The 20668-nt window shown below is 41.3% G+C and overlaps 1 protein-coding gene across 1 annotated transcript; it reads right to left on the reverse strand.

Annotated features, from left to right (window-relative positions):
- Positions 1 to 16136: 16136 nt before the first annotated feature.
- Positions 16137 to 17348, reverse strand: LOC112252679 (cytochrome c oxidase subunit 8B, mitochondrial). Its single transcript, XM_024424131.2, has 2 exons — positions 17067 to 17348; positions 16137 to 16373 (listed from the first exon to the last, which is right to left on the reverse strand). Exons 1-2 carry the CDS (start codon positions 17175 to 17177, stop codon positions 16278 to 16280), a joined length of 207 nt encoding a protein of 68 aa, XP_024279899.1. The 5' UTR covers positions 17178 to 17348; the 3' UTR covers positions 16137 to 16277.
- Between the last annotated feature and the right edge of the window lie 3320 nt (positions 17349 to 20668).

Consider the following 20668-nt stretch of genomic DNA (forward strand, 5'->3'; position numbering starts at 1 on the left):
TGCTGCCAATGATTGGAACAAACTACAAAAATCTCTGAAACTGGAAACACTTATCTCCCTCACTAGCTTTAAGCACCAACTGTCAGAGCAGCTCACGGATTACTGCACCTGTACATAGCCCATCTATAATTTAGCCCAAACAACTACCTCTTTCCCTACTGTATTTATTTTATTTTTTATTATTTTGCTCCTTTGCACCCCATTATTTGTATTTCTTGCACTGCAAATCTACCATTCCAGTGTTTTACTTGCTAAATTGTATTTACTTTGCCACCATGGACTTTTTTTTGCCTTTACCTCCCTTATCTCACCTCATTTGCTCACATCGTATATAGACTTGTTTCCACTATTATTGACTGTATGTTTGTTTTACTCCATGTGTAACTGTGTTGTTGTATGTGTCAAACTGCTTTGCTTTATCTTTGCCAGGTCGCAATTGTAAATGAGAACTTGTTCTCAACTTGCCTACCTGGTTAAATAAAGGTGGAATAAAATTGGTGGAGTGCTGCAGAGATGGTCGTGCTTCTGGAAGGTTCTCCCATCTCCACAGAGGCACTCTGGAGCTCTATCAGAGTGACCACTGGGTTCTTGGTCACCTCCCTGACCAAGGCCCTTCTCCCCTAAATGTTCAGAGTGGCTGGGTGGCTGGATCTAGGAAGAGTCTTTGTGGTTCCAAACTTCTTCCATTTAAGAAATATGGAGGCACTGTGTTCTTGGGGACTTTCAATGCAGCAGAAATGTTTTAGTACCCCCTGAATACTTATGTAAATAAGGTATTTCTGTATTTGTTTTTGCAAACATTACTAAAAACCTGTTTTTTTGCTTTGGCATTATGGGGTATTGTGTGCAGATTGATGAGTGGTTTTTGGTATTTAATAAAGTTTAGAATAAGGCTGTAGTATATAAAATGTGGAAAAAGTCAAGGAGTCTGAATACTTTCTGAATGCACAGGTTCATTGCTGTTTCACAAAAGTTAAGTTTAAAATATATGGCAAATAATAGGTCTGCAGATATAAATGGGAGGGGTTTATGTATTTTATATGTATATATATATATAAGTCATAGAAAATCCAAATAACTTCACAGATCTTCATGGTAAAGGGTTTGAACACTGTTTCCCATGCTGTTCAATGAACCATAAACAATTAATGAACATGCACCTGTGGAACGGTCAGTAAGACACTAACAGTTTACAGACGGTAGGTAATTGAGGTGACAGTTATGAAAACTTAGGACACTAAAGGGGCCTTTCTACGGACTCTGAAAAACACCAAAAGAAAGATGCCCAGGGTCACTGCTCATCTGCGTGAACGTGCCTTAGGCATGCTGCAAGGAGGCATGAGGACTGCAGATGTGGCCAGGGCAATAAATTGCAACGTCCGTACTGTGAGATGCCTAAGACATGGAGACAAGACAGACAGCTGATTGTTACCCGTGGCCTGCAACAGCGAGGACAACACCTGCACAGGATCGGTACATCCGAACATCACACCTGCGGGACAGATACAGGATGGCAATAACAAATGCCCGAGTTACACCAGGAACGCATAATCCATCCATCAGTGCTCAGACTGTCCGCAATAGGCTGAAAGAGGCTGGACTGAGGGTTTGTAGGCCTGTTGTAAGGCAGGTCATACTGCTCGTTCTGTGCGTGATTTCCTGTAAGACAGGAATGTCAGTGTTCTGCCATGACCAGCGAAGAGCCAGGATCTTAATCCCATTGAGCACGTCTGGGACCTGTTGGATTGGAGGGTGAGGGCTATGGCCATTCCCCCCAGAAATTTCCAGGAACTTGCAGGTGCCTTGGTGGAAGAATGGGGTAACCACTCACAGCAATAACTGGCACATCTGGTGCGGTACACAAGGAGGAGCTGCACTGCAGTACTTAAAGCAGCTGGTGGCCAGTACTGACTGTTTCTTTTGATTTTGAACCCCCCTTTGTTCAGGGACACATTATTCCACTTCTGTTAGTCACATGTCTGTGGAACTTGTTCAGTTTATGTCTCAGTTGTTGAATCTTGTGTTCATACAAACATTTACACATGTTAAGCTTGCTGAAAATCAACGCAGTTAACAGTGAGAGGACGTTTCTTTTCATGCTGAGTTTATATTTACAAAAATATATATATATATAAATGGGGCATTGGAACTTATGCAGACAATTATATTTTTGGAAGCTACAGTCTATCTGCAATATTAAAGCTGACCTACCACCAAAAAGGAGAATACAAAAAAAACATGTAATAAAATGGTGTTCTGTAATTAGCAAGTATGGATACCTGTAGACCATTTTTTTTAATAAAAGAGATTAAACAATATCCAATGAGAGTGGAATATAACTTACAATGTCAACAAGTGACAGTACTATAAGTACATTTAGATAGAATCTTCATCTTTATCCTCACTAACTTTGTAATTCAACTGCAACTTGCCAGAAGGAGAACTGTGAGAGTGCCGTCAAAAATATGTTACCTCCACTATTAGGACACAAATCCCTTCCCAGCCAAATGGAACCATCTTCAGCAGGTGGTAGAGGATGAAGAAACGGTTGATCGTCTTGATAACAGAGGGACAGATAACATCTATCAATCTCATGGAGGCATAGACACGCATGGTCCACACCAGCTACACCGAAATTAATCACTTATGTGAGAAACGGAGTGGGTGAAGTAAATACTGTCCTTGTGCCACATAAATTGGTCCTTGAATTGCCTAGTGGTCCTTCCGTTCAGTGTCTTTCTCACAGTCAATCACCAGGATAATCTTGAAGAATACTGATGAACGTTAAATGAATATACTGTAGAGTACTTTTTTTGTATTTTTGTATCTATCTACATCTAAACCTCCCTCATGGGACACTTTGCTGAACGAAATGCATGAAATGTGACCTGGCCTTTTCAATATCTGACAACGTTTGTGCAGTGCTTATAGGAACCACTAGATGGCCGTCTGAGCGGTTTTACTGAGCATGCAACAGCATGACCTAAGAAGAAGTCCACATACATGTAGCAGGCAGTAGAATTTAAACTCTTGGTTGTTAAACCTTATTATAAGGTTGTTGGTTTAAGGGTATAATTCTTGATTAAAGTGCAAGAGGTCCCTACTTTTAAGAACTTAAATTACTTTCAGTATATTTAAGTAGGCAAGTCAGTTATGAACAAACTCTTATTTACAATGACAGCTCAGACAGTGGGTTAAACTGCCTTGTTCAGGGGCAGAACAGCTTTTCACCTTGTCAGCTCAGGGATTTGATCTAGCAATCTTTCGGTTGATGGCCCAACGCTCTAACCACTAGGCTACCTGCGCCTCTCAGTATAAATACACAGTGAACAAAGTATTTGTGCATTCACCCAAGTACCTATATTACTGTAAATAAGTAGACTGGAATCCAAACTGATGAACTTTGTTTCCAAACAATGGTGAAATGGAGCATATCACCTTGGATTACAGACTAGTGAATACGCCGTGAGGATCAAGCAGAAACGCAAACAAAGAAATTAACCTTTTACACTTGTGGGAATTGGCCTATAAGGCATGTGCAACATAAGACAACATAATTACAAGGGTTTGAGTGAGAGGCCACACACCTGTCCAAAGTATGCACAGTTCCTACTCTCATTTCAATACACTTATGACTCAAAAGAAGAGGTTTTGACTATAAGGTGTTTTTTTGTTGCTCTTCTAGCTGTGCCGTTGAGGAACTAGAGCGAGCACACTTGTAGTTGTTTAGTTTGGAACACAACCTTGCGTCCCCGCCATCACACAATTACAGTTGCTGTTTAAACATTTTTTTTTTTAAAAAGGTCCATTATAAATCTCAATCTGGGACAGGTGGGCATCACTTGAAAGTCTGTTCTATTGCCAACATGACTAGCTAAGTTATAAAATACGACATTAGTGTTAAGCTTTCACGATGCAATTCAGGGAAACAGACCATTTTGGTTCGCGTTGAAAAATGTTTTTAAATAGAGTCACGAGCGCATTCAGGCGCGTGTGCTGTGGAAAATGTTCTTTAAGTGATAATGCCAGAGAAGCCGGTGTTTGGAGGATATATTGACACGGATGTTGTTAGTCTCCGGCCGGCAAACTGTGCCAATATATCCTCCAAACACCGGCTTTGAGGGCATTATAACTTTTATACAACGGGTTACCAACACATTCAAATAATGATTTACATATTCTCATTAAAAACTGTGATGAATTTATTCATACTATTTCATCAAATATAGTCCCGACACAAATCTAGGGTTGCTACCAAATCCGGCTGGTCGTTCGTTCTAATCGGTTCGGTTGCCAGAGACACGACCCAGTCGTTAAGTCTTTTTGTTCTGTATCTATGGACGCGACCCAGTCGTTTGTTCTAAATGTTCTATTGCCATACTGTCTGGCAGCGTTCTTATCCCTTGCTTGCTAGCTAGCCAACTACAACTAACTTACAGTCACGTCAAACAGTGCAGACAGAATAACAACAGTAGCTGCATTTGTTTAAGCTGTTTTTGTAGTGACATTTATTTGGATACATCCATAACAATGAGCTAATGAGGTGTGATTTCGCCTGGCATAGAACATGTGCTCTCGCATCAGGACACTGTTGTTCAGAGGAGCCAACAACATAACTACACAATAACTTCAAACTGAAGCTGGAAAGACTACAAACTAGCTGCACTTCGTTTCATTTGACCTTTTTTAAAATGGACATTTCTTTGTATAGATCCATACAAATAATGCCAGCTGATCCATGATTTCAACTGGCTGAGAAACGTTGCCCGCCTGTCCATCTCATCCCGATTCCCAACACATGCATTATAACAGCTGGAGATTGATTATGAATATTAAATCAATGTTGCAAATGTCGGAGACAGACCGCAAGGTTTATACAAATGTCCCCTGTTGAAAATGTAATGTTAGTCAAAAAGAAATGTGAGATAATGTCTAGATACTTTTTATAGTGGCGATCAAGAGTGTTGGGCCAGTAACCGAAAGGTTGCTCGATCAAATCCACTGAGCTGACAAGGTAAAAATCTGTTGTTCTGCCCCTGAACAAGGCATTTAACCCACTGTTCCTAAGCAGTCATTGTAAATCAGAATTTGTTCTTAACTGACTTGCCTGGTTAAACAAAGTGCTTGGCTGATGAGACAGTGGATTGTGTAGTCAAATGGAACAGAGTTAATAGGCATTTTAACATCAACGATTTAGCCGGTGGTAACTTGTGGAATAGACACTGGCTGGAATGCAATTAACCAATCAGCATTCAGGATTAGACCCACCCGTTGTGTAATTCACAATAGACACACGGGTTCATTCTGTTCAGAACAACCCCATCATGTAAACGTGCAGCAAACATAGTGACCATAAATGTTGACACTGTATATGACCAGAGTTTTATGATGGAAATGTCAAGTGCACATTTGGACGGGTGTTTGGCTTGCTTGTACGACATCAAAGCGATATGTTATTATAATCCTCGACGTCTCGTCTATCGAAATACATAGAGTCCTCTTAATTTATAACATTTCCCCGAATTCAGACAACAAAAAATTAGCGAAAGGGATGGGGGGGCAACTTCTTGTCATGCGAGGAGCTCAAGTTCAGAACGGCTGTCAGTCAAAACCCATACAGGGATGTGAACCGTTCAGCTAGAGCTCTGACACCATGTTACTGTACATGCCTCTGCGTTCCAATTTAGCCGTTTATCAGTGCCCAAATTCGCCCTTTTCGACCCGTATATGGGTACGATTGTAAAGGCTACTTCATACAGTATTGTAACATTGTGAACTTGTGACATTGTGAACTCACACAGATGCTGACATCGTTGGCCAGGGCCACTGCATTCCCCACCACAATGACATAATGCTGACTGAAGATAAGCTGAACCTTCTGCAGGAACTTAGATTGGTATTCAGGTAATGGAGGACGCTACAAAAAAAATGATTTGAATAAGCGGTGACATTTACTTTAAAGTATCTTTTCAGGTTTGTTTGTTTATCATATAATAGGTAATATTATTTATTCCGGGAAGTGCAAGCACAAGGGCAAATGATGCAACTGTGATTGACAGTCAGCTCACTGCACAGATTGTAAGAAATACAGATTGTGGTAGAGATGTCAAATATATATTTTATTATTTTAGACAAAGTGCCTTGCGAAAGTATTCGGCCCCCTTGAACTTTGCGACCTTTTGCCACATTTCAGGCTTCAAACAAAGATATAAAACTGTATTTTTTTTTGTGAAGAATCAACAACAAGTGGGACACAATCATGAAGTGGAACGACTTTTATTGGATATTTCAAACTTTTTTAACAAATCAAAAATTGAAAAATTGGGCGTGCAAAATGATTCAGCCCCCTTAAGTTAATACTTTGTAGCGCCACCTTTTGCTGCGATTACAGCTGTAAGTCGCTTGGGGTATACAGTAGAATCTCTTAGAACTTTTAGAATCTCTGTGTGTTTTGGAATACCAAAAGTGCAAGTACTGTACACCATTCAGATGATCTGGGGCCAGCTCTCACTACATGTGTGGGTATAGATGTGGGTACACAGACCCACGAGCCATTGCGGCCCCCCACACTATGCCACTGACCTTGTTTTGAATGATCTAGGTGTTTTTACTGAGCTGCCCTTTTTGGGCAGTTCTCCCTTGAGAAAGTGTTCTTGTGACCTCTAACTTCCTGGTTAAACAAAGCTTAAATAAAATATAAATAAAAAAACACTTTGTCACCAAGTAAATCTCCTGAAAATCCTGACAGCCGCTGGCATTCAACTAAAATAAGCTAGCTAAAACTTTTCCAAATAGGCTTAAGTGCCTAAGCTAAAAAACATAACCCTTATCCCAGTCTCCACAATATATGCTGAGCGCGAACTGACAAAGGTGATTTCACTGTACCTCTCTCCTTGAAAGAGCAGCATGCCAAACATGGTGAAGAACCACTAGCAAGATCACACTGAAGAGAGGAGCAAAACATTACGGAGCACCTACAATGCACTCTTACAGTTAGAACCCTTTTGGGTTCCATGTAGAACCTTTTCTACACAGAGTTCAATATGGAACCCAAATTTTTTTTTTTACCTGGAACCAAAAAGGTTTTTCCTATGTGGACAGCTGAAGAACCCTTTTCTTCTAAGAATGCACTTCTGTGTTAGTACAGAGTTGCGCAACCATGGCCTTCCATGAACATGTACAGGAAAGGTTTTGGAATGAGTAAACTGTTGCTTCGGTACCTTGTGATTTCCAGTAGTGTTCCCTTGATGCATTTCAAGGTGTTCTTCATCAATGATGAACTTTGAAGGAGGTAGAATGGCTGAAGAAGTTCTCATTTTCACAGTCTACAATACAAATGAAGATGAGATATCGGGACAGAGCGTTCTAAGGACATTACGAAACAAGCTCACCCAGTCTTGTAGACTCAATATAGAATAGAATATCATAGAAAATATGATTACATTATCAACCATGTGTTTTGGTTTCAGAGGAGAGAGTAGATATACGACTTGGCTCTGGGATAATGTCCTGTCAATGACAGACACTGAGATGACCACAATGTAGCCCACCAGCCATTTTGCTATTTCAAAAATTCATCACGCCCAATCAGGTAACTCCATGAAAGATGAATCACTCCAAATAATAGGCTACTCATCCTTACAGTAACATGTGAAAAGGTTGTGTATGATGACGTGCTTCCTACACTATGAAATTGATTGAGAAATGTATGCAAGTGGTGTGTGATCCTAGCCTGGTCCCAGATCTGTTTGTACTGTCTTGCCAACTCCTACTGTCATTGTCACACAAATAGGCATTGACAAGACAGCACAAGCAGATGTGGGACCAAGGTAGCATAATCTTGGGGTTGCACATAAACAGCTATCTACACATCAGAAGTAGGTTTTGGGTTTCTTAGCTTGACAATGGGGTCGAGATCGAAGAGGAGTAGGCAATTGATCTCGATGCCCTCAGTGAGGCCACAGGTAGATTCCCAGAGTGTGTTTAGAACGCAGGTCAGAGGTCGCAGACGGAGACGAGGGCCTTTCGATGAAGGGCCAAATATCACCACATGCAGGCCCCGGATGACACACAGGAAAAAAATGGTTGTGAGTCATAAGTAACTCGTATTAAACAATGAAGAAAATAAAGGAAAGGAAAGCTAAGGGCATCATCCTGAGGCCTTCTCTGCAAGTTCATTTGCTTATCATAATCATATCGAAATCAATAATACTACTCAGGACTCGCTTACAATTTAGGCATTATTAATAGGACTACTGACTATTCTGATAATGGTAGGCCTATGCCTCCAAACAAATAAAGTGATCATGGCATGAGAAACTGTATAAAAGTTCCTAGCTCAGAGTTTGTTCATCTTGTCAGTTTCCCATCAATCCAAGCGACTTAGAGGAGCAATTAGGGTTAAGTGGCTTGCTCAAAGGCACATAAACAGAGTCTTATCAGCTCAGGGTACAAACCAGAAACCTTTCAGTTACTGGCCCAACACTCTAACCGCTAGGCTACCTACCGTCCATATCCATTTGTTTTTCTGTTGGTAAAAAAAACTGACAGTGCAATACTGTCACGAACCTCGTCCTCCTCTTCTGAGGAGGAGAAGCGAGAAGGATCGGAGGACCAAAACGCAGCGTGGTAAGTGTCCATAATGTTTATATTAAAACATTAACTGAATACTACGAAATACAAAATAATAAACTTGAAATGAACGAAACAGTCCCGTGTAGCGACAAACACTGACACGGAAGACAAACACCCACAACCCAAAACTGAAACTCAGGCTACCTAAGTATGATTCTCAATCATGGACAACAATTGACAGCTGCCTCTGATTCAGAACCATACTAGGCCAAACTCAAAAACCAACATAGAAAAACAAACATAGACTGCCCACCCAACTCACGTCCTGACCAAACTAAAACAAAGATAAAATAACAGAACTATGGTCAGAACGTGACAGATACACTTCATTTGACATGATGTAGATACATTGTTCACTGACTAACCAGAGAAACTCATCGAAGTGCAATAAATGCATGCATTTGCACACCTCCCCCGTAAAAAAAAAATTCAGTTGCTCAGGGCCTCTGCCACAGGCTTTCACCTCAGGGTTATGTCCATGCTGCCTGCTGTTGTTCTGTAACGTGTCTAAGCATTTCTCTGTGAATTTCTCCCAATGAGCATCATCTTCTTCTGTGTAGGTGCTGAACAGGATCCTACCAAATAATAACATGTCCATAGCCATTTACCGGAACTGAACTACAAATCCCACGTGCTATGTGGTAAACTTGCAATCCTTCGCTAATCTTATACCCATTTTTTTTGTTCCACGGACCAGAATGGAGGAGTAAAGATAACACTGTGTCATATCTGCATTGTGCATACAGCTATCGGTAAAGCCCGGTACTAAACATACAGTACGGGTGGACCGGGAACATAATAATAATAAACATGGATTTGAATGCCATTATAGAAAACATGGAAAAGTGGAATCAAGATGCCGCATGGATGGCACTGCAGGCCCACAATAAAATAAAGAAAGGTTAATGGTCACCGTCGTTATGACATATGAAAGCTGTGACTTGTGTTCCGGTAGTCTAAGTTGCATTTCCGTGCAATTTGACAGTGTTAAGTGCTAACATAGAACTTGAGGTGATGTCCATGTTTCTCATGACACTGGCGGCCTGTTATGGTGAATGTAGCAGGGACTTGCGATCACGTTGTTCAACAATATCATAGGAATCCCGTGTGATTTTCTGAGAGGTGGGTAGCATAATGTTTATGTCGAGAGTGACAGTGTGTCAAGTAACGGTCAGTTCAGCATCAGCAACTCAGCAACTGTCGGCTTGAGCCTTCTATTCTATTCTATATATTCAGTGCACGTATGAAGCATTTGTGTACACCATAATGCTGTCGTTAGGGATTATGATGTCATATTTTTGGGACACATGACAGAAAGACTATAGCCGTTTCCTCACTTGACGTTGGCCAAAATATATGTTTTATTATAGGCATAATGACTAGCAGGAGAAAGCCAAGAAAAGCCAAGCAATAAGAAGAGAAACTAGATGCCTGAGGTTGAGCCTTTCCCCCATACTACCATCCCATTCCCTGCTCTGCTCTTCTCTACGGCGGCCATCGGGCAACCGATCCCATGCTGATCCCATCCCCTCTTTAGTCAAAAATCCTAGCTTCCCACACTTGAAATCCCCTATTTATCTGCAAAGTTGTTCTCTTTCTTTCCCGTAGCCTATTATTCCCAGCTGTTCATTCAGAGAGTTATTAGCTTGTAGGTGAAAGGTTGCTGTTTGTAGGAAGGTTAACAGTGAAAGCCCAAATCCTAACTTTTTTATGTAAGTATGTCTGATCAGAATTAAAAATAATATAGCTCCATCTCATAAGGACACCTTAGCGGCTTAGCTGAGTATCCTGTTCTGCTCACAAACTGTGCCCTTCACAACTAGTCTCTCTAGACCAGGGATGGGCAACTGGCAGCTCTAAAACATTTTTCTCTCTCCGCTATCAAGAGGGTGACCACTAAAAATGTTTTGATCGCAAGGTGGCAGGGCCCCCTAACAAAATTTCACTTAGGGCCCCCCAAAAGGCTAGGGATGGCTCTGAGTGCATGTGTGGGTGTGGGTACACAGACTCGCGAGTCACTATGGCCAACTCGTGATGAGTATAGATTTTTTTTGTGGCCCCCAACCGCATCAAAGTTGCCCATCCCTGCCTTAGACAGACCGGTTGCCTCCCACAATAATACCAATGTTCCATCATGTTGCCATGGTCTGAGATTTCCTAAACTACTTGACAACAGACACTACTCAGCAAATATGTTTTCAATCGTATGGCCGTTACTGGCATGTGACTTTGAAATATGCCTAATTCAGTTAAATTGGATTGAAGGCAAAGCAGACACAATACAGCCGTCTATTCACCCCATGGAAGATTCCATACTTATTAACTGATTCACAGAGTTTAGAGAGGCCTGTTTTATTTGTCTTTTCTTAGAAAGTTACCTCACAGAGACGATCCACCAAGCAACAGTAGTCAGCCCTTCCTAGACCTCTGTGGGATGTATCTATTGACATAATAGGATTAAGTCTTCTGAGAAACACATAGATTCCAGAGCCTTCAAGGCTCGTCAAATCCTGTCTAAATTGCTCTCATCTGATCCAATAGCTTTAGCCTTGACACCAGTCTGTTTTTGCCCTCTTTCCAACTCCTTATTGTATTGTCATGGCAAACATTGTTTGGCGTTACAATGACTGACAATGAGTTGGCTAGATAGCACAAACTGGTCTGGTGCCAGGCTATTTGAGCTTTCTGAAGCACAACAAAGGGGTGGTCTCGTACTTATGCCTACTGTAGGTATACTGTCCTATAAATCGTCTCCAGAAGTGTTCCATATGGTCTAGTTTATTGGTGGAAGATGAAAAGTGACCGATCATCCTTTTGGCAGCATTTCAAAAAATAAGTCACCTTCCTCATACCTTTACATCACAGTTCATTGCAATGACAAAATAAGAAAAAACGCTCTCAGGCATCGCTGGAACATAAGGCCTAAACTATACTGTACTGTATGCTAGTTCACAATGGGCTATGTATTAGGCCGGGTAGCTGTTTAGTTTTGAAATGTTTTGTTGAAGCTTTTAGAAGCTTTTCCTTTTCCTTTGTCTCCTCCTAGATGACTCTGTGCTTCTTCTTTAACACAGATGAAGAGGATGAGAGAGAGGTCCAGTTTTCATGCGTGCTGAACTATTTCACCGGTTTTGTCATTAGTCAGCGAGGCATTGGAATAGTTGGCTTTTGAGCGATACTGTTCGCTCGCAATCTAGATGATTTAGAAAGGAGATTTGAGTTTTTGTAACATTGTCCATATTTCATTTTTTCATTGAAATCCACCATACTCCATAGAGTATACTAGAACTTACAGTAGGCAGGTCAGTATCACCCAATCCCCTCCATCCTAACCCTCTTTTCCATCTTTCATCTCTTTCTTCTTGCATGCCTGTGTATTAGGAGGAGGGGAATGGTAGTGTTTTAGTATATTTTAAGTTGATCTCTAAAACAAATTAAATTCTTAATGATGTATTTAGACATTTGGCATAGGCCAAATGTAAGTGTTTTGCTTCTGCGACTTATTGTATATATCACGAAATACACTTTGGGTTTCCATGTGACAAAAGATTAGCCTCTTAGTAGACGTAGAACATAGAACACTGTTTTCATGAGAGTCAACCTATAAACGTAAACGTATATATATATATATATATATATATATATATACACAGTATATATCACAAAAGTGAGTACACCCCTCACATTTTTGTAAATATTTGAGTATATCTTTTCATGTGACAACACTGAAGAAATGACACTTTGCTACAATGTAAAGTAGTGAGTGTACAGCTTTTATAACAGTGTAAATTTGCTGTCCCCTCAAAATAACTCAACACACAGCCATTAATGTCTAAACCGCTGGCAGGTAACGAGTGGAGGACAGAGGTGCCTCTTAAAGAAGTTACAGGTCTGTGAGAGCCAGAAATCTTGCTTGTTTGTAGGTGACCAAATACTTATTTTCCTCCACCATAATTTGCAAATAAATTCATTAAAAATGCCAGACTGTGATTTTCTGGAATTATTTTTCTCATGTTGTCTGTCATAGATCAAGTTTACCTATGATGAAAATTACAGGCCTCTCTCATATTTTTAAGTGAGAGAACTTGCACAATTGGTGGCTGACTAAATACTTTTTTGCCCCACTGTACGTATGCTAAAATGTTTATTATATTCTACTGAGCCATTTACTTTATGTTTGTATTCTTATCTGTTATTAAATCTTATTGTTGTTGCATTGTCGAGAAGGAACCTGCAAGTAAGCATTTTGTTGGACAGTGTGTACCTTGTGTATCCGGTACATACGACTAATACCACTTGTGATATTCACAGATCACAGGGTAGCTTGGTAGCTTTGATTCTGACTTGGTCTGTTTTACATAGTTGTAGTAAACCCAAACTGAGGACTTTCTGGGATTTAAATCCCAATGCAGAACTAGCAAAAGACCCTCCTAAACACCTATTCCCCACTGATGTTGAACCTCATGACAATAACACATTTTCTCTTCGAGAGGGTGAAAGGCCTTTGTTGATGCTGGCAAGGGACTGGACTGAAGTATTTACCAAGCACCCCATTCCCATAGAAACCTTTGGTAGCGCTGACATACCTGCATACTGAGTTGTCTAGTCATGCTGTTGCTTGACATACCTGCATACTGAGTTGTCTAGTCATTCTGTTGCTTGCGTCCCGTCCTCAGAGGTTGGGGGAGCTAGTGCTGGGCTTCCTGGAGCGAGACTTCCAACCCTCCTGCCAGCTGTACTGTTTGGAGACCATCCGCATCCTGTCGAGTGCAAAAACAACACGGCGCTCTTCATCACACACACCTCTAAGCATACCCTTAGCCAAGGGTATGCCAAGGGTATGCCAAGGGTATGCACTTAGAAATGTCCTTGTTTTTTAAAGAAGAGCACATTTGTTGTCCATTAAAAGAACATAAAACTGATCAGAAATGCAGGTTAGACATGGATAATGTTGTAAATGACTATTGTAGCTGGAAATGGCAGAGGGCATACAGAGACCCATTATCAGCAACCATCACTCCTGTGGTCCAATGGCACGTTGTGTTAGCTAATCCAAGTTTATCATTTTAAAAGGATAATTGATAATTAGAAAACCCTTTTGCAATTATGTTAGCATAGCTGAAAACTGTTGTGCTGATTTAAAGAAGCAATAAAACTGGCCTTCTTTAGACTAGTTGAGTATCTGGAGCGTCAACATTTGTGGGTTTGATTACAGGCTCAAAATAACCAGAAACAAAGACCTTTCTTCTGAAACTCGTCAGTCTATTCTTGTTCTGAGAAATGAAGGCTATTCCATGTGAGAAATTACCAAGAAACTGAAGATCTCGTACAACACTGTGTATTACTCTCTTTACAGATTAGAGCAAATTGGCTCTAACCAGAATTTCAAAAAGGAGTGGGAGGCCCCCGTGCACAACTGAGCAAGAGGACAAGTACATTAGAGTGTCTAGTTCGAGAAACAGACGCATCACAAGTCCTCAGCTGGCAGTTTCATTACATAGTACGCACAAAACACCAGTCTCAACATCAACAGTGAAGAGGCGACTCCGGGATGCTGGCCTTCTAGGCAGAGTTGCAAAGAAAAAGCCATATCTGTCACCTGGAATGACGCTGGAGAGGCGAAGCAGGTACAGGGAGTAAAACATTGAATAAATAACAGACATGGAACGATACAGGAACAGCATCAGCAAACAGGTAACAAAGACAAAAACAATTATTGCAGCAGCGAGGAACAGAGCAAGGGAACTGACAATATAGGGGAGGTAATAAACAGATAGGAGTGAGTGATGCAGGGCAGCCTGGCACCCTCAAGGGGGGAGCAGATGTGACAGTACCTCCCCTCACCCCTGGGGGCTCCGGGTCCCACCTGGGCAAATCGGCCGAGACATGGGCGCTTGGCAAGCCGGTTGGGGCGTGGAAGCCCGGCGAACCGAAAGGAGCGTGGGAGCCTGGCGAGCCGGCTCAGGCATGGGAGCCTAACATCCGGCTGAGGAAAGATGCCTGTCAATCCCGCTGCAGAGAGGGAGCCCGACAATCCAGCAGAGCGTGATGTGGGATGGAAACCTGCCGAGCCAACCAAGGCAACGAAACCTCTCAACTACAGTTGCAAACCGTAGTCAGTTTTTTATGGCAGTGGCTTCTTCCTTGCTGAGCAGACATTCAGGTTATGTCTATATAGGACTCATTTTACTGTGGATATAGATACTTTTGTACATGTTTCCTCCAGCGTCTTCACAAGGTCCTTTGAACGCGTCTCCTTCCTGAGCGGTATGACGGCTGCGTGGTCCCATGGTGTTTATACTTGCAAACAATTGTTTGTACAGATGAACATGGTTCCTTCATGTATTTGGAATTTGCTCCCAAGGATACACCAGACTTGTGGAGGTCTAAAAAAAAAATTCTGAGGCCTTGGCTGATTTCTTTTGATTTTCCCATGATATCAAGCAAAGAGGCACTGAGTTTGAAGGTAGGCCTTGAAATACATCCACAGGTACACCTCCAAATGATGTCAAATAACCTATCAGAAGCTTCTAAGTCATGAGATTTTCTGGAATTTTCCAAGCTGTTTAAAGGCAGTCAACTTAGTGTATGTTAACTTCTGACCCACTGGAATTGTGATACAATGAATTATAAGTGAAATAATCTGTCTGTAAACAATTGTTGGAAAAATTACTTGTGTCAGGCACAAAGTAGATGTCCTAACCGACTTGCCAAAACTATAGTTTGTTAACAAGAAATTTGTGGGGTGGTTGAAAAACAAGTTTTAATGACTCCAACCTAAGTGCATGTAAAATTCCAACTTCAACTGTACATCACAGAAGACTCAAATAACAACTTTTTGACATGGAAACACTGGATTTTAAAAAAGTCTTTTTTTTTTATTAATGATGAAATTATGAAAAGTAGTAATAACATTCCACCCATGAGATCAAGAGTAGCACTTTTTGTTCACTGACTGCAGTAAAGGGCTACATCTATATTCTCGGCCATGCTGAATGAATAGGCCTACCCTGAATGAATAGGCCTAACCTGAATGAATAGGCCTAACCTGAATGAATAGGCCTAACCTGAATGAATAGGCCTAACCTGCAATTCTTCCCATTACCATTTACTAATTAACTTGTTTGCTGGCAGTGCCTCAATTTTTGTTACTTTCTAATCCACTTGCGTATTGGCAATACCACAATAGTCTAATCATCACATTTACTGCAGAGTGCAGCTCCCCTTTTTAAAGACCGAATGGAATGGTTCTTAAATAGGGCTGAGTCACAGGTCTCACATTACTGAACAATGCTGTACAACCCGTATACAATTTGTTGTGAGGCAAAAACACACATTTAGAAATGCACTACAAGACTGTTCGCTATCAGAATAGAATATATATGTTGTCTATTTTTGTGAGAAACCGAAATCAATCTTCTGCCCACCTTATCTGCTTAAAAATGTAGGTGCTCGAAAAAGTAAATGTATGTGATTGCTTAGATCTCAAGATGACGCATTCATAGTGCTGGGGCATTTCATTTATTGGTACATTCATTAATAGAATCGTCACTCATAAAAAGGGTTTTTAGGAGACTTCAGGAGATGTCATCGGGAGTAATCCACAGGGGAGGTTGCCTGGGGGCCAGCCAGGACAGGTCCACTTAGGAGTGGTGCTTGTAGTCCTCCAGGTGAGCCAGGACATAACCAGAGGGCCCCAGGATGGTGATGAAAAAGGCCGTCATAGCAATGGCTTGCTCCTGGATGAAAACACCACATGACACATGTTAAGACCTGTAACAATTTCATCTTGGAAAACATAACCACATATTGTGTTGCCTGGCCATTCAGTCTCAAGAGACATTAATAACAGCTGTCAAGCTAAGGGCAGCATTTATTGGTTTCATTGCACATGCACGCCTTTGCACTCTTATACAAAAAAAACTATTGGCATATTAAAGCAATTGGCAGATTCATTTAAATTAGAATTGCATTATTCTAGCAAAATACAGGATACAGTCCAGTGACAGTGGTGAGCCATTTCTGTTTCAGTTTCCTTCAAAGTCCTTGCTGAGCTAGTTTTAAATCGAACTGGGCACAATCTGGTAACGTTTTACAAGGTCACACTATTGGCACAATCTCAAGTGGGCTCCATGCACATGAGCTAGACCACAAGGCGGGGGGTGTGAGCAGTATAGTTATCGATGCCAAACACATCTATAAAATTAAGAACTTGAAATAGTCACGCGTGCAACAGGCTACTAGCCTACGTGAATGGATTTACAGTGATAATGTCGTTTTGCGCACTTCCCTCATTAAACCAGCTGACGTTGATATAGCCTCACAAGGCAAACCCAAGTCTGAAATCGAAATAAATAATACGGATTCGTAACGAAAGGGCGAACTCTACAAAGGGAAAGTGCGTAGCAACCTTCCGCATGTAGCCGACTTACCCCCACGGATAAGTGGTACTTCGCAGGCTTGTGCGACAGGGTGGCTTTGGAGACGATCTGCGACCTCACTGCGACCCTTAGCAAATTGACAGAACCTCTGATCCCCGACATGATTCCTCTTTCGTGTATTTTGTTTTCCAAACCAATAGTCGTGGTGACTCTTTCTGTCTTGTGCCCAGGAGAATGAATTCAATGTCCCAGAAGTAGCCGTTGATTTGTGTTGTCCACCTGCCAAGTGTAACATAAGGTCATAGCAACAAAAAAAAAGTGTCGACGTATTTGAAGACCCCTCCTGCTGAAACAGCCTTCGGGTATTTAATTGGTCAGATCAACTGCGTTTAAGGCTCGGCTCCACAGACAGGCTGGCTGGCTGGGACCAGTTGATAGGCTGTACTCATGTTACCCCTGCCGGAACTTCTACTGCAATGCGAGGCAAATGTGAGGCAAATGAACGCAAAAACAACTGTGTGTCCCCCTCACAGAATTAAACTGGTTTATATGCGTAATCTTCAAACAGGGTATGTTCGGAACTTCGGGTAAAGTATGTGGAACTATTGCTATTATTGTTGCAATGAAAAAAATAAAAACGTGTGTGTGTGTATGACTGACCCTGCTGTATAGTGTAATGTTATTGAGGCATTTTATAGGGCTGTCATGCTGTAGCCTACTGAACTTGTCCCCAGACCATTGCACACATAAATCGGGTGCATGAAGCTGCAGCTATAGCCGTAATTATAACGGATCACTTTAGGGCCACATAGTTATTCTACACAGCACTGCGATGAGATTTTTAGCTTTTTTTTTACAACCAAATCTCTATTTTTTTTAAATGTTATAGAAGGGACTTGTTTTTGATCAATTTATCCCAACCAGCGATTAATTTCCTCATCCTCGATGTGCAGTACGGGGATCTAAAAAATACCACGAACAAAGCCTTCAAAAAACACCTAAATACGTCCTTTTAGAAACGAAAAAGCTCTCAGTATAGTGATGCAGGTCTTTAGACGTTGTACACATGAATTTGTGTCATGATATTATATTCCAGTTTGTTGCGACTCGAGCGATACCTCTCCATCCGTTATAGCAGCAGGCTGGACAGAATTGAACAGCTGAATAGGGGAACAGCTTGAGTCGCACAAAATGGAATATAACGTTGTGTATCATGTTCGGAATGACACAATTTCAGGTGTACAACATCTAAAAACCTGCATCACTATACCGAGAAAGCGTTTCCGTTTCTAAAAGGACGTATTCGGGTGTTTTTTTTTGAGCATTTGTTCATTTTTCTTCAGAGCCCGGTACTGCACAACAAGGATGAGAAAATGAATCGCTGGTTGGAATACGTTTCTCAAAAACAAGTGAAATCGCAAATAAAAAAAACTTGTGTGAACCCTTCTATAACATGCCATTTACTGATTCTTTGTTGTTGATTTGGTTGTAAAAAAAAGCAAACTTCTCCTTTAAAGTCAGGTGATTGTGGCCACTGTGAACCATACACTGTATTTTCTGCTGTCCTTCGGGTTACCATTATATCCAGCAGATGATGCTGTGGTGCTTGTTGTCACATTAAACTTTTTCAGCTCCACAAAAAAAAAAAAAAAAAAAAAAAATCACCATCACTTTATCTTAAAAATGGCTTGTTACTCTTCATCGTTTCTAAACGTGATAATATCTGGTAGTGGCCACGTATCACTGGGCTGTGTGTTGATAAAACACAATAGAACGGGACCTTGAGGAGTGCTGAACGGACTGGACTGCCTGTATACAAACATTCATTTGTACATTAAAATGTTTGTCATTTAGCAGACACTCTTATCCAGAGCAATTTACAGTAGCGAGTGCAATTAATTCCGTCGGAATTCATCCTAATGCCTAATACAATGTAGTGGGTGATGCCAAATAGTAAGTGGACAACATCCTTCTTTTAAAGCTTTCTATGGAAACCCCGACCTCCACACAGTGGGTGAAGTTCATTGAAAGGCATGATATTTCCACTCTTACAAACAGAGACACAGATTGGTGATGTTGCAGCTCTTGTATCATGGTGGCAGAAAAGAAGGAAAAAAACATCAGCCCTGTGAGTCTAATTTCTTCTGATGACAAGTGTGCGAGGGAACATAGCTGGATCGGTGGTTGTTGAACAATTAGTAGTGCAGTGCAGTTCAGGGTCCGTTTATGCCTGGTGTGTGCTAGACATACAGCAGCCTACATGACTTTGTGACACATCAGACAACGTCATTTTAGATTTTGAAGATATACAAAGTCATTGTTCACAATCAATGGAGTTAAACCACCTCTAATACAATAAATACAACACTTCTTTTTCGCTCAACTGATTACCATTGAACGCCACTAGATGGCGAATGGGCATCACAAAAAAATGTATGGGGATTTATTTCGGTGGGTTTATCCTGTGAAGACGACTAGCCTACTACCCTCCCAACGTGAACAAGTACTGTGGGAGATATAAAGAGGAGGTTGCATCTGTATATTAGAAATTGTTGCTTCAGTCCTGCTATTTAAAGTGTACCTGGTAATGTCCATTTGCTTTAAACCCAACACCCAAGAAACACACACACAAACAGACACACACCAGAAGGGGTTGGAAGTCAGGGTCAATTGCGGAGCAGTGAATCTGGAGCAGATTAAGCGGTTAAGTGCCTTGACCAAGTGCACAACGGCAAGGGACTCCATGTAATTAGTAGTGGCTCTTTAGAACCAATGTCAGACCATGAGAGGCAATAACTGCTTCACAATCAATTAAAAAATACACGCACGATTAGGACATTGCCAATTACTTTAAGCTCCAAGTAACCCATTGGCAACCTAGTCAACATGTATTATAGTGTATGTACAGTATACCAGATATGTGCCCAATGCAGGACTTTCGGAGAGGGAGTATTGTCACCTTTGACTATCAATGAGATAGACTGAATGAGGTCATTTTAAGGCATTGCGTTACATGTCTAAAGTGTCAATTTGTAGCAGTTGCATACTATCTGTGGGGGGATTTCCAGCTCTGCACTAAACAGAGTGTGGTAGCGCTTCACATGACTGTGTGTGTGTGTGTGTGTGTGTTCATGCGTGCCCGCGTGTTGGTGTGTGTGTGCGTTGGGTTCATGAGCATGTACAGTACCAGCCAAAAGTTTGGTACCAGTCAAGGGTTATTTTTCCTATTTTCTACACCTCCTCCAAGCTTCACGGTGAGAACCACACGTGTAGATCATCCGTTCACCTACTCTGCTTCTCACGAAGACACGGCGGTTGGAACCAACAATCTCAGATTTGGACTCATCAGACCAACGGGCAGAATTCCACTGGTCTAATGTTCATTGTTAGTGTTTCTTGCTTGTGTTTCTTCTTCTTATTGGTGTCCTTAAGTAGTGGTCTCTTTGACCATGAAGGCCTGATTCACACAGTCTCCTCTGAACAGTTGATGTTTGAGATGTGTCTGTTACTTGAACTCTGTGAGGTGCAATCTGAGGTGCAGTTAATTGCCCATTTCTGAGGAGGGTAACTCTAATGAACTTATCCTCTGCAGCAGAGGTAACTCTGGGTCTTCCTTTCCTGTAGTGGTCCTCATGAGAGCCAGTTTCATCATA

This window comes from Oncorhynchus tshawytscha, linkage group LG06, assembly GCF_018296145.1.
Source record: "Oncorhynchus tshawytscha isolate Ot180627B linkage group LG06, Otsh_v2.0, whole genome shotgun sequence".
NCBI lineage: Eukaryota > Metazoa > Chordata > Actinopteri > Salmoniformes > Salmonidae > Oncorhynchus > Oncorhynchus tshawytscha.